At 36.8% G+C, this 14327-nt stretch overlaps 1 protein-coding gene across 1 annotated transcript in view; it reads left to right on the top strand.

Moving 5' to 3' along the window:
- Positions 1-14327, top strand: part of LOC121397976 (uromodulin-like) — a 33791-nt gene continuing 19464 nt past the window's right edge. The window contains exons 1-5 of the mRNA XM_041576300.1: positions 1-128; positions 6552-6640; positions 10702-10857; positions 12753-12991; positions 13118-13240. Of these exons, the coding sequence (XP_041432234.1) occupies positions 1-128; positions 6552-6640; positions 10702-10857; positions 12753-12991; positions 13118-13240 (735 nt within the window). The remainder of the gene's footprint in view (positions 129-6551; positions 6641-10701; positions 10858-12752; positions 12992-13117; positions 13241-14327) is intronic.

Here is a 14327-nt window from a genome sequence, read left to right on the forward strand (position 1 = left end):
ATGTCTCCAGCTGGCCTTGTTCATGGGGTCCCTGCTCCCCGATTTAACACTAGAGTTGCTGGTCCTTCTAGGGTAAAATGGCTTTACTGGACCTTGGTGTACCCAAGCTCAGTGGGAACATCCAGATGGTTAGGACACCAGGAACGAAATAGGAAGACCCCCACCTCTTGGCTAATAACTGGGATATGTAAATGTTAAACTAGATACATGGGCTTTTGCCCAGCAACTAGGGAAAATGAGGAAGGGTAGGGATTAAAAGCTATATAGGCATATTAAAACTACTGGCCCTACATAATGTTTACATGAGTTTCTAGTAGGTTTAAGGTATAAGGACCCATATTACAGAAAAATCAGTTTTCAGGAAAACCCTAGGTCCTGCTCACAGGGAAACTTCAGCACCTTAGTTTATAAAAGAATATAGCACGTGTAACAGATACAGTATAATAATCTCCTAGTGATAACTAATACATACAACAAAGCAACAAACAAAGCAACAGGATGAACTTTGGCACATTGCTTTTTTCTATTATTTGATTATTTTGGTATTTAGATATGCAGGTCTCTGTCATTTCATATGTTGCAGCAGGGGGTTCTTTATTTATTATAATACACAAATTTTGGAGTTATGTGACAGAAATGACATCAATAAGCGATTACATCACTTGTAAGGATATAATATTAAGGATATTCATGGCTCTTGTGTATTATATAGGCATATAGAGAGCATTAAGCCAAAAGAGAACTGGAATAGTGGTACAGAAAAGACCAAGGAAAGCCTTATCTGGAAGGCTAAATATGGACAGACACTGAAAAGGTTGTTTTCTCACTAAAGCAGCATTTTTTGAGAAAGTTTTTTATTTAAATAAATTCTTGAAAGTATAAACTAGTTAAAAATCAGTTGGATTGGAAGTACAGGTATGGGATCCATTACCCGAAAACCTTTTATCCAGAAAGCTCTGAATTACAGAAAGACAATCTCCTATAGACTACATTTTATCTAAATAATCCAATTTTTAAAAAAGAATATCCTTTTTTTCTGTAATAATAAAACAGTACCTTGCACTTGATACAAACTAAGATATAATTAATCCTTATTGGAAGCAAAACCAGCCTATTTGGTTTAATAAATGTTTACATGATTTTCCAAGTAGGCTTAAGGTAAAAGGATACATATTACAGAAAAATTAATTTTCGGGAAAACCCCAGGTCCTGAGCATTTTAGATAACAAGTCCTGTACATGTGTCTGCTCACAGGGAAACTTCAGCACCTTAGTTTATAAAAAAAAATATATCACTCATGTAACAGATATAATAATCTCCTATTTATAACTAATACATACAACAAAGCAAGAAACAAAGCAACAGGATGAACTTTGGCACATTGAATCTGCTATTATTTGATTATTTTGGTATTTAGATATGCAGGTCTCTGTCATTTCATAAAGTGCATCAAGCCTGCCTTACACAAGAGCCATGAATATCCTGAAAATGATAATTAGACTCAATAAGGAACAGTCACTTAGCGTGACAAGAAAGACATAAAGGAAAAGAAACACAAGAAAAATGAAAGGGAAGAAAAGATAGCGTGCATATGGTCAATAAAGGTCTTGCATTTAGAGATAATAATATAGGTTGACGGTTGTTACTGGTAGAAAGTAGGACAGTCGTTAGCATGTACTCAATCAGGGATATACTGTAATTCATTCAAATCAAGAGCATGCTAGCCAACAGTTCCAGACCTTATGAAACCAGAAGATTTTTGTATTATATTGGCTAATAAAAATAAAAGCACTGCGTATCTTGACAGCGCTATATAAATAAATGATGATGATGATGGCTAATATCTGCTCATTAGTGATGGGCAAATTTGTCCCAATTTGCCAAAAACATTTGCCAATTTCCCGTGAAATGGTGAACAAATTTGCGAAACGCCGCCGGCGTCCGTTTTTGGACACCAGCGCACATTTGCGTTTTTTGGACTCCAGCAAATTCTCACCACCACATTTTCATGGCAGTTTTGAGAATTTATTCGCTGGCGGCGAAATTCGGGAATTCCCTACGAATTTGTGCCTGGTGAATAAATTCGCACATGACTACTGCTCATACAAAGCTTGGATATTAATGAGGCTTAGTCATGAGAATATTATTAGATTTCCAGATGGAAGCTGTTAGACTCCTGCCGCTGATGCAACACCACCACCCTGGTGGGTCTGGCAATAGTGTCCATGCTAATATTCAATAAAACTAATGTTGGTGATGGACAAATTTGCACTTTAGATATTATAGAGATCAGCTGGAAGTCTGTGATCCATGATTGCTGCACATACATGTGATATATGTAAGTGTAGCGCTATAGTAAAACTCCCAATATTGTGCTCCGGATGAGACCTTAAAATCTTAGGGAGTAAGCGCTCGCAACCAGGTGGAGGCAGGGTGTAGTGCAACTGTAACTGTATTCAGGGTGCAAATAACACAATGAAGCTTGTGCTGAATTTGTTTGAAAACTTCCAAGGTTTTAATGAAATCTTATTTGATGGAAAAGGAGACTGAGTCAGAAGAGCATAGTCTCTGACTTTTTGGTGTTGACTCCTGAAGTGCTCTCAAAGTCCTTGCAGGTTTGGATGAGTGCTCTCACTGACTGCAGGTCATTCCCTTGCTTAGAAATGAGACCAGCATGCTAAATTTTAAAGGGTTTGTATACCCAGCCATAACACCATGCCACAGCGCCCCCTAGTTTTCTATAGACTTTGGTTAAAAAAAAAATGAATTATAGATGCAAGAAAATTCACCAATGAGAATTCTGCTGATCAAAAACTTCATTATAAATGTAAAAGAACTGACCAATGAGAATTCTGATTCCCAGTACTTAAAGTAATGCCAACACTAAAAAACGTATTTCAAAATATTAATCTACATGAAAAGTTACCTATAGGTCATGTTGATCGTTTTTCGCTGATAGTTCTGCTTTTGTAAGTAATTGTTACTTGAAGTTCCTAAACCTGACTGTTTTGCCAACCTCACTGTCCCTTCTCAGCTTGTTAGTTAGAGTTTCTAATGCTAACGGACAAATATGGCAGCCTCCTCATAGGGAAAAAGGGGGGGGTAAGAAAGGTAATGTAAAAGCATTAGGCAGATACTTTTATGACAAAATTATAAATATCATTCAAAGATAATGTTATGATAGATATTAAAAAAGTTTATTTTCTGGTGTCTGGTATCTCTGTAAAGCTTCCAACTCCAATTGCAGGAACAAAGAACAGGGAGTCAGATTGATACAGATCAGCTGGGATTTTCATTGGAGGAATTTTTGCATTTAAAGCAGTCACTGGAGATTTGGGGAAATTAAAATCCTACCATTGCTGGACTACAGTTCCCATCATGCATCACCCTTTATTATATATTATATTATTCTGGAATTTGTAGTGCAGGAAGAACTGAGTACAGTTTGGTTGAGTAGTGAAGAGAAGAAGGATTTACAACCACTTTCCTAGTCCCAGTTAATTAAGATATAATGGTGCCTGAATCATTTTAATATATATATATATCTGGGGTTCCCAACCTTTTTTACCTGTGAGCCACATTCATATGTAAAAAGTGTCGGGGGTCACATGAGCATGAGAAAAGCTCGTGTGGGTTGTTAAATAAGCACTGTGATTGGCTTGTGGACTTGCAGGATAATCTATGTGAAAGTACAATTTTGTCTTTATGCCTCTAAAACATGTCTATAAGCAAAGAGTTAACTCTTGCTTTGAGGCCAGTTGGAGCAAGGGTTTGGAGATAAACATGTTGCTCAAAAGCCACTGGTTGCACCACTACTATAGATTGCTGGGCAAATGAACACAGTACTACGTTAAATAGAAGTAGGTTAAGTTTATAGAATATACATGGATTTGCACACGCTCAAATTTTGCTGTTGGGGAGCTTATTTATTTATTTATTTATTACATCACCAAACGTATCATAGTACAGGTGCTAAGGGACCAAGGGGCAGATTCATTAACGGGCGTATCTTCAACAGTGTCAAACGCTGACAACTTTTAACTAGCGTTACTTCAGCAGTGCGAGCATTTCATAACAAACATGCGCTAGAATTCATTTGTGCCTAGCGAAACTTCACTAGTGATCTTGCGCTTAGGTCGATTTGCATAGGGCAGGAAATCTAAAGACGTCTTTATTAGAAATGTTGCTGCAAATGGTTTAAGTTACCGGTTTATATTACACAAGTCCAGGGAACCTTAATAAAGACAAGAGAGTTAATATAATTCACTACACAGGAGCCCACTGTAAAATTAATGTTCCATATGTAATAAAATGTCTGGAGAAAGCCGCTTACCCAAAAAAGTAAGTTAGGACTTTTGCAGCCAATCCTGCTTAAAAAAAAGAAAAAGTCACCAACTTTTTTGAACTTTAATGTACTTTCAACACACAGGATATGATGTAAGTGACAGAAGATTGAGGAAGATCTCGCTGCTTTATAGCACTTTGTCTCGTCTGAGGTGGCGAAGGCAACTCTGGCGAAAGAGCTAACATTCAGTAAAATCCGAATTTTAGTGAATTTGCGGAATAAGGTCTGTTCGTTTGACAATAGAGTGCAAATGACCGCTAGCGACTGTCCCGTTCACTAGCGAATTGGCGCCTGTTAATTCGGCAAGCAAAGCGAAGTTGCGCTAGCGTTGGCTAATTTGCATATGGAGAGAAGTTAAAGTACAATGGACGTATGTGTTGCAGCAAATACATTACACTACACAAGCCCGGGAAACCGTAATAAAATAAAATAGAGTTGTTATATTGCCCTGCACATGAGCCCAGTGTATAGTTTATGTGTCATATGTTAGGAAATGTAGGGGGGAAGCTGGGTACCCTAAAAAAATGACGATCTTTTGTAGCCTATCACCCTGAAAAACTAAAAAGTCACCAGCGTTTTTTGGGACTTAGAAAAATGAACTCCTATCTACTCTATTGCACTTCGCCTGGTCTGAGGCAAGTCTGGCGGAAGAGTTAACGTTCATTAAAATCTGCATCTTAGTGAATTTGCATAGTTACGTCCATTCGCTAGAGTGAAAATTCGTCTGGCGAGTGTGAAGTAGCGCTCCAGTCTATCGCCTTAAATTTACGCCAGCACCCATTAGTATATCTGTGAAGTCCCGAAATCACGTCACGCTTGTGAATTTTCACTTCGCCCTTTAGTAAATTTGCCCCATAGTCTTTTGTCTAGTGCATGTCACAATGTTTTGCCTTGCCCCAGATACGTTTTCAATCCATACTAGAAAGGGGCTCTTGGTGGTTAACAGGAGAATCAGTAATTCATTTATACATCTGAAACATTAGCCTTTTTTGTGGGAGTCCATGGCTGGCCAGAGACTTATAGGTATTAAAAAAACAAGGGGTTGTGTATCATAAGATGCAAAAATTCACTTTAATTGAATATACCTTATCTAAATATTAGATATGAAATTATAATTACTGCTCAGTAAAACATTAACCCATGTTTAAGGTTTAAAGGGCAACTCAACCCCAAAATAAAAATTTGCCCAATAAAAGAAAATATAATTCTAAGCAACTTTCCAATATACATTAATTAACGATTTTTTGTGCTTTTAAAAGTTATTTGTAAAAACAATTGCTGTTGAAAGCAGCTTTACCTTAAGTCCTGGTAGTTATTTTTTAAAGAATGTTTAATAGAACATTTGTAATGAGTGTATATTGCAAAGTTGCTTAGAATTATGCTTTAATTTATTAGGCACATTTTTGTTTTAGGGTTGACTTGCCCTTTAACAATTCATTCCAGTGTGGAAAATAATTTTCCTAATTCTTTCTGCATACACGTAATACATATGGGAGTGTCAGAATTCGGCCAAGTATTTATCCCCATGCGTGTTGCCCTGCTCAAAGCAGTTTTTTATTCATAGTTTGGAACGGTGTCAATTTAATATGTAAAGTATAATCAAAGTGGACGAGAAGCCTTGGATTAAGAAGTCTGCATTGTGTGAGTATTGCTTAAAACAGTTGAACACATTCTGCCGAACTGATATTGGATATCCTTCAGTTCTATACAGTATTTTGGTTGTATGAAGAAAAAATAATAAGATACTTATTGCAGTAACTTTTTAACAAAGTATAGACTCTAACCCCCATATGTAATAAAAGGCACTAAGTTTGCCCAGGAGCAGTGACCCATAGCAGCCAGTAAGATGTTTGCTTTTAAACAGGTGACCAGTAAATGCTACCTGCTGATTGGTTCCTATGGGTTACTGCTCGATGGTCAAACGCAATGCCTTTTATTACGTAACCCCTTAAAGGAAGTAAAGATATAGCTAAGATGAAAAAAATTCCCAGTTACTTCCTTCTGTGCCACGTTATAGCTAATTTACTAAGGTTATCTTAACTTGAAAATGTAAGCACAGCAAATATTTGAGATAAGATAAATACACCTCAAAATTGTCCACTCCTACAAATATACTGTACCTATAAGGGGCAGCTAACTAACCCACAGAACAACTGCTTCTGAAAGCTGCTTGGAAACATATAAATGACTTCTTTTTTTGTTTCAGGGTAAAAGTGACAATGCATATATTGCTAACGTTTCTGATTTTATTCTTGGCATCTGATGGATCCCATGCCCAGACGTGCACACCAACAGGTAAGTGTCCAAGCTGAAGTACCATAAATGTTCTTTAATTATTATTTGTATTGACCTTCATTTTGGCCAATAAGTCAAAACAAACACAACAGTATGATTCTATGGGGTATATTTATCAAAGAGTGAAGTTAATAGTGCAGTTCCGCCACTAGAATGAAATTCCGCCACTTCCCATTCATTTCTATGGGGGTTTTTAAAGGCGTATTTATCAAAGGGTGAAATTTCACTTTCACCCATTGATAAATACGCCTTTCAAAATCCCATAGAAATGAATGGGAAGTGGCGGAATTTCACTCTAGTGGTGGAACTTCACTCTTTGATAAATCTACCCCTTTGTTCGGAAACACATGGCTAACATTTTCAAGAAGCCCCACTTCAAATGGTGTTAAAATGTCATTTTCATGTGATTCTTTGGCTGCAAGTCTCTTTGCATTCTACAGAGCTTATCTTTTATCTGCTATAATGCACTAAATTTAAAATCATGAAATAAATTCAGAAATTCAAAAATAAAGAAGCTTCTGACGATGTGACCATTGTAGTCACGAAACGCATAAAGCCATGCACTCCCCTGCTTTGCTCATTTATTTTTGAATTTCTGAAATTTTTTCATGATTTTAAATGATACAATAAAGGATGGTTGCACTATTTGTAATTTGATTTAAATGCAATTAATGCAGCCCTGCAACATGCATTTATTACAGGAATCCCTGAATTTTCAAGTGATCTAGTAATCTTACTTAATACAATTACCCTCAGTGCCAAGCTTTTCTTGGAACTTAGGTAAATGCTTGATTAGACTGTAAATGGTGCAAGTATTAGATCTTAGTTTAAAAAGGGCTGTTCACCTTTGAATTAACTTTTAGTATGATGTAGAGAGTAGTGATGGGCGATTTTATTCGACAGGTGCAAATTCGCTGATGAAAAATTTTGGACACCGACAACGGTTCCAACTCTGGCGACGATTAACGGATGCCATTGACCTTACTAGGCGCCGGCATCAACTTTGACGCTGGCGAATTGTCACCAGCATCAAAATCAGCATTTTGCTAATTTTTTATCAGGTTTGAGAATTTTGCGGGAAATTCGTGGCAAAGCGGAATGGGGCAAATTCGCCCATCATTAGTATAGAGTGATATTCGGAGACAATTTGCAATTGTTTTTATGATTTTTGAGTTATTCAGCTTTTTATTCAGCAGCTTTCAATTTGAGTTTGCAATTTCAATCTGGTTTGCCCTAATAACCAGGCATTGACATGAACAAGAGACTGGAATATGAATAGGAGAGGACCTGAAAAGAAAGATGAGTAATAAAAAGTAGCAATATCCATACATTTGTAGCCTTACAGAGCATTTGTTTTTTAGATGGGGTCAGTGACCTCAATTTGAAAGCTGGAAAGAGTCAGAAGAAAAAGGCAAATAATTTAAAAAACTATAAAAAGAAAAAATGAAGATCTGTTAAAAAATGTCTTAAAATTGGCTATTCTAGAACATACTAAAAGTTAACTTACTGTATAGGTGAACCACCTGTGGGTGTGAATGGTGTTTAAGTAGTGTGACCTGCTGCCAGTGTATCCCGAACACCCTTGGGCTGTGGCAACTCCCAGCAGTGTGTGTTGACCCCTTTAAGCAACTCAACCTCAGGTGGATCCTGTATGTCTCCTGGTGCACCGATCAATCAGGTTGGAAGTAACAGCAATCCAGTGGATTGCTTCAAACAAATAAATTTTTTATTGAACAAATGGCAATGAGTGGATCTGTCACACAGCAACCAGGCAGTATAGATCTTCAAATACATTCAGTAGAAAACCTTTATACTTTCAGATACTGTATTACAAGTAGATCCCTCTCAGGGGTAGTGCAGTGGTGATTTTTCCCAGCACTAGGGATCTCGCGGGATATTTTAACATATCTGCGTTCTCTTTGCCTCCAGGATGCGATTGGATCTTGACATGGTGGTAGGGTTTCCACCTTTCACAGGGGATAGACCTGTGGTGTTGGGGGGGGGGGCAATGATATAGTAAGTGGGGTGAGTGCCATCAAGGGGCGGAGCTATGGTGTGGCAATCAGCAATTGGCTGATCATGACCCATGCAGCCCTTCTGAAAACCAGGCTGTCTGGGTCAAAACTGGATGGGTGGCAACCCTATTTGGTGGTCTAAAGATGAGGAAATAATAAGCTAATTGACAAAATACAAATACAAGAAAATTCCAAAATGTATGTACAATTCTATTTATAAACTCAACCTTAATACTTGATATTCCCCTTTCATCTTCGTTATCCATTTAAATTCCACTGATTTAATACTTTGAATGATTATCTTAACCTAAATATAGAAATATAGTTTGGTTAGATTTTGCTTTGTTTTATTGTTAATATTTGTTATTTTAAACTTCTTAACATTTAATTTAAATCTATTTTCTCTTTGTTTTATTCAATGTATTGACTGTTCTAATTAGTTTTGAAATTATGTTACATATTTGAATGTCTATGTTAAAACCTCAATAAAAACAATTGAAAGAGAAAAGAAAGGAATATATAACCTGCAGGTGTTGAATAACAACATCTAAGATCCCATAGACAGACATTGCAAACTTTTACTCATAACTCAGTTCTCCCCCACACAACCATCAAAAGGTACTGTATGTTGCACAGACTGTAGATGCAGCCTGCTTATTGGTTGCTTTTGAGACTAGAAATTAAACAATATGGGGCCCATTTACTTAGCTCGAGTGAAGGAATAGAATAAAAAAAACTTTGAATTTCGAAGTATTTTTTTGGCTACTTCGACCATCGAATTGTCTACTTTGACCTTCGACTACGATTCGAACTAAAAATCATTTGAATATTCGACCATTCTATAATCGACCCCCTACTTCGCCACCTAAAACCTACCGAGGTGCAATGTTAGCCTATGGGGAAGGTCCCCATAGGCTTTCTAATGTTTTTTTGGTTCGATCGATGGATTAAAATCTTTTGAATCAAACGATTCGAAGGATTTAATCACTCGATGAAACGATTTTTCGTTCGATCTAACTATTTGCGGTAAATCCTTCGACTTCAATATTCAAAGTCGAAGGATTTACATTCGGCAGTCGAATATCGAGGGTTAATTAACCCTCGAGATTCAACCCTATGTAAATCTGCCCCTATGTGTACCTTTCATTCAACAGTAATAATGCAACAAGTTTCTTTGCAATAATTTCCTTTTTTTTAGTAGACCCAATTCTAATAATTTAATTACTAATAACTGGTTGACTTAGGACCTGTGAAAGTAAATAAAGGTTCAGGACTGAATGGTATTCATAAGGGATGTGATATTGGTATCATATATCAAAATCACAATAATATAGGCTTGTCCCAGAATGATTTGATGCACAAGAGATGTTGCCTGACATATTTAATTGCCTTCTATAAAAAGGTGAGCAGAAACATAGAAACTAGGATGACAGTGTATGTTATCTACTTACACTTTGCTAAAGCATGTGATAAATTAACACACAGAAGGTTACATGTTAAATTAAGGAATATTTCCCTGGAACATGATATTTGTACTTAGATAGAGAACTGGTTGAAGAATAGATTGCAAAGAATGGTTGTAAATGGAACATAGTTGGACCAGTGTTGTTAGTGGAATACCATAGCGTCTAGGTGAATGCATATCTTTGTAATATATTCTTCCATTATATTCTTAAATCACTAACAACTTAACACACTAACAACTTTGAAAAAAAAAAGTTGTGATTCCTCTATAAAAATAAACCAAAAACATGAGTTTCCTACAATAAGGCCAGATTCTTCTCTGCCCTGGGAAAAAAAAAACAGTTTGGATAAAATGCTTGGCATTTTCTTTAATGTTATTTAAAAGCAGTTATTGCTGTGCCATTGGCACAGCAGGCCAAGAAGGCAGAGTTAGCTCATAGTAACACCCTCCCCTTCCCTGCTCACTCATTCTGCTTCATCCAGAGTTACAGCACATCCAGAACTTGGTGCTGGCAGCAGAAGAGGTAAGTGTTTTAACATGCTTAGGAAAACTGTGAGAGATTTTCTCTTTTTGTTTTTCAGTCACATCATCCCTGACTTATTTAGTGGACACAACAGGGTCAATGTATAATGACCTCCAGCAGTTGAGTTTGGTGAATAAATGGATACTTGATCGAACAACGGCAAGATTTCCATGCGGAGTGCGGCAGTATACAATGGTTGAATTCAACGACCCAAGTATGGATTTTCCTTCACTTTTCTAAACTTATGTTTATGTAGAGAGAAAATGCTTTAAACTCTTTATACAGTCAATTACTATGCACATGTTTATAGAAAGGGAAATGCTATCCTAGTTCTGTATAGTTACTCAACCATTTAAGTCTTTTTAATAAATATGGTTGCCAGGAGATAACGTACAGTAGGAAAGAATTTGAGTGTTGTTTGGAGAATAATGTCGATTTAAAAATAATGCATTTTTATAACGGTGAGAAAAGTCTGTGGAAAGCCCAATATAAAAAGTAGTAAAATCATTTAAGTATAGTAGAATATGCATATATGGCTGGATGGCACTTGCAAACCACATATTTCCTTATTGGTCAGAAACATCACTCTTTCTGAATCTCCTAGTAAAGACTAACTACAGGGGTTCATGCAAGAGGATCGTTTGATGCATCTCATTAGCATACAAGGGGTCTTTTATGACCTGAGTGCAGTGGGCTAAGTTCAGTTTTGAGCATATCATGTAGCATTTTTTCCCAAAATTCCAGCATCATTGGGAACACAACTGGGTATTGGATCTGACACAACATAGGAAAATATGTCAATAGTAAGGTAATTGCACTCGTAAAATGTATCAAGCTGTGTTTTATTTTACACCATGTGAACGCCAGATTTTCCGCCGTTATTCTCCACTGCTTCAGATCTTTGTAAGTAAGTTCTGGCGGCAATGCCTGGAGATGTGCAGCACATTATTCCACAATTTTTTACACCACATAATATATTTGCCCCCTAGTGTCTCTAGACCTGGAAAGAGATATTGTAGGTCAAGGAAGAATGGCAGACTCATTGAAAAATAGTGCAGGTGCAAGTAAAACTTGCCAGCTGACTAGACAATGCTTAGAGCCATATTTTTGTATGCTGTGTAAAATGAAATTAGCTGAAAAAATGGTGTAAAAAGCTGTGTAAAATAAAAAAAAGCCCATCGATTTCAATGTATTTTGTGAAATTTATACTGTAGCATGTTTTTCCATGATTTTGCCAATTTTTCAGCAAAATGGGGCACTTTGGCTCATCGCTAATTACAGGAGCTGTGAGCAGGAGATTAAGATGAGATGTGAAATACAATATCTCTATATAATTAATACACAGTAGAATTTTTAATAAGATTACATTTCATATTTATTTATTTTTTTCTAAATAGCACAAACACATTTTGATTTTAGACTTTAAAGCACCTGTTCGTACGTTCTGGTGGCGATGCCTAGTGATATGTGGCAAATTATTCCTCGTTTTTTTACACCATATAGTATACAGTATATGCCCCCTAGCCAGGCCAGATTTGTGACAAGACCACAAAGGCTCGGCCTAGGAGAGAAATGCTTTCTGGCAGGCTGCTGTTTTTCCTTCTCAATGTAACTGAATGTGTCTCAGTGAGACATGGGTTTTTACTATTGAGTATTGTTCTTAGATCTACCAGGCAGCTGTTATCTTGTGTTAGGGAGCTGTTATCTGGTTACCTTCCCATTGTTCTTTTGTTTAGCTGCTGGGGGGGGGGAAAGGGAGGGGGTGATATCACTCCAACTTGCAGTACAGCAGCAAAGAGTGATTTACAGTAAGTTTATCAGAGCACAAGTCACATGACTTCGGGCAGCTGGGAAGTTGACAACAAGTCTAGCCCCATGTCAGATTTAAAAATTGAATATAAAAAAATCTGTTTGCTCTTTTGAGAAATGGATTTCAGTGCAGAATTCTGCTGGAGCCGCACAATTAACTGATTCATTTTGAATTTTTTTCCCTTTAACTTTTATCCTGCTTTGCTAATTCAAATATTCACCCATGATTGAAAATATCCATAAATCAGTTCTTATTATACTACTAATATAATTTCTCCATGATCTCACTTTGTTTTGCAGCATTTGGACCAGCAAGGGTGACAAATTCAATAGATGCGTTTAAGACATTTTTCAATAACCTCACTGTCGCGGGTGGAGACGACTGCCCAGAATTAGCAATGAATGGGCTCAAATTGGCTTTAGAGAAATCCCCACCTGGATCTTCCATTCTGCTGCTCACAGATGCATCTGCTAAGGATTACAATGTTAATTCCATTCTAAACAGCATACGTTCACTTATCCTTACTAAACAGTCACAGGTACAGTAAAAGGTTTTTTACATTTTCTATTGATAGCTTGTGGGGTTTCTGGTTTTTTGTTTGAAAAGTTTTTATATGTGTTCAGTGATATTTTTATTTACTCATATTCACTGTTTTCCCCCACAGGTTATCTTTTTGATTACAGGGCTTTGCTCTGGTTCAAATGATCCAAAGTTCCTTATTTACAGAGATATTGCTTCTCTGAGTTATGGACATATTTTTCAAATCGACCTCTTAGATCTGGGCAAGGTAAGTTTAGTATAGTCCATATGGAGGCTCTATATAGTCAAACATTTCCCTTCAGAATGACCAGACTACTCCAGCTTAAGGGGTTTCTAAAATCAATGTTTATACTCAACATTTATATATAGTCCTGATATAAGAAAGAGCTGTAACAGATGATGCAAAGCAGTTAATATAGATTTAAAATACAGCTAATCAGAGCCCTGTACTCCTTAGCATGTGAATGAAGACTGAGCATGTTTCACTTTATGCTAGTATTGCCATTTTTTGTTGACTTTTGTGTTTAGGCAGAGGGGAATGTTTTACAGGAATTCTTGTTTTTAGTGCATTGTTCAGTATTTTTATTCCGTTCTTGGTTGCTTTATTTCGATCTTTTAATAGTCTTAATGACATTTGTGGTTTTAGAGAAATGAGTTTTAATCGTGGTTTCAAAAAGCTCTAATACCACAAATAAACGGCCCTCCCTGTACATTCAGTTTCCGTATGACATGGGCACATGCTAGACCCTAGTTATAGCCACTGGTAAACCCACAATGTTCCTCTAAAGGCCCCCAGAGACACAAAGATTTTTCTTTGATGAACGACTGATTTTAGTGCAATCTAACCAATCCGTCAAATTATCGAGAGGTTCGAGGGAATTGAGCGATTTTTCACGTACTATCAGTCAGAAAATTGATCGGCCAGGTTAGAAAATTGTTATTGGTCACAGTGAAATCTATCTATTGTCCAATTGTTTGCAGGGCCAAACAGGCAGCTACCCTCAGTTTTCATGGCTTCAACTAGACAACATCACTTGAAATTGTCTTTTTAGTTGATGAACAAATCGTACATTTAAACGATCGTTTCAATATAAGCTTAATCTAACGATAACGAAAAGATCTTCTAAAAAATCTTTACATCTATGGGCAGCTTTAGGATCTTTCGTTCCTTAAGTCTATCAGTAGGGATGGGCGAATTTTTTCGCCTTGTTTCGCCGAAAAAATTACACCCATAGACTTGTATGGCGTTGTGTGTCAAAATAAGAAGACGCGGGTCAAAATTTTTTTGACGCCCATAGGCTTTAATGGGAATCGGCAACATTTTGCCGTCAAAA

This window comes from Xenopus laevis, chromosome 9_10L (genome assembly GCF_017654675.1).
Source record: "Xenopus laevis strain J_2021 chromosome 9_10L, Xenopus_laevis_v10.1, whole genome shotgun sequence".
NCBI lineage: Eukaryota > Metazoa > Chordata > Amphibia > Anura > Pipidae > Xenopus > Xenopus laevis.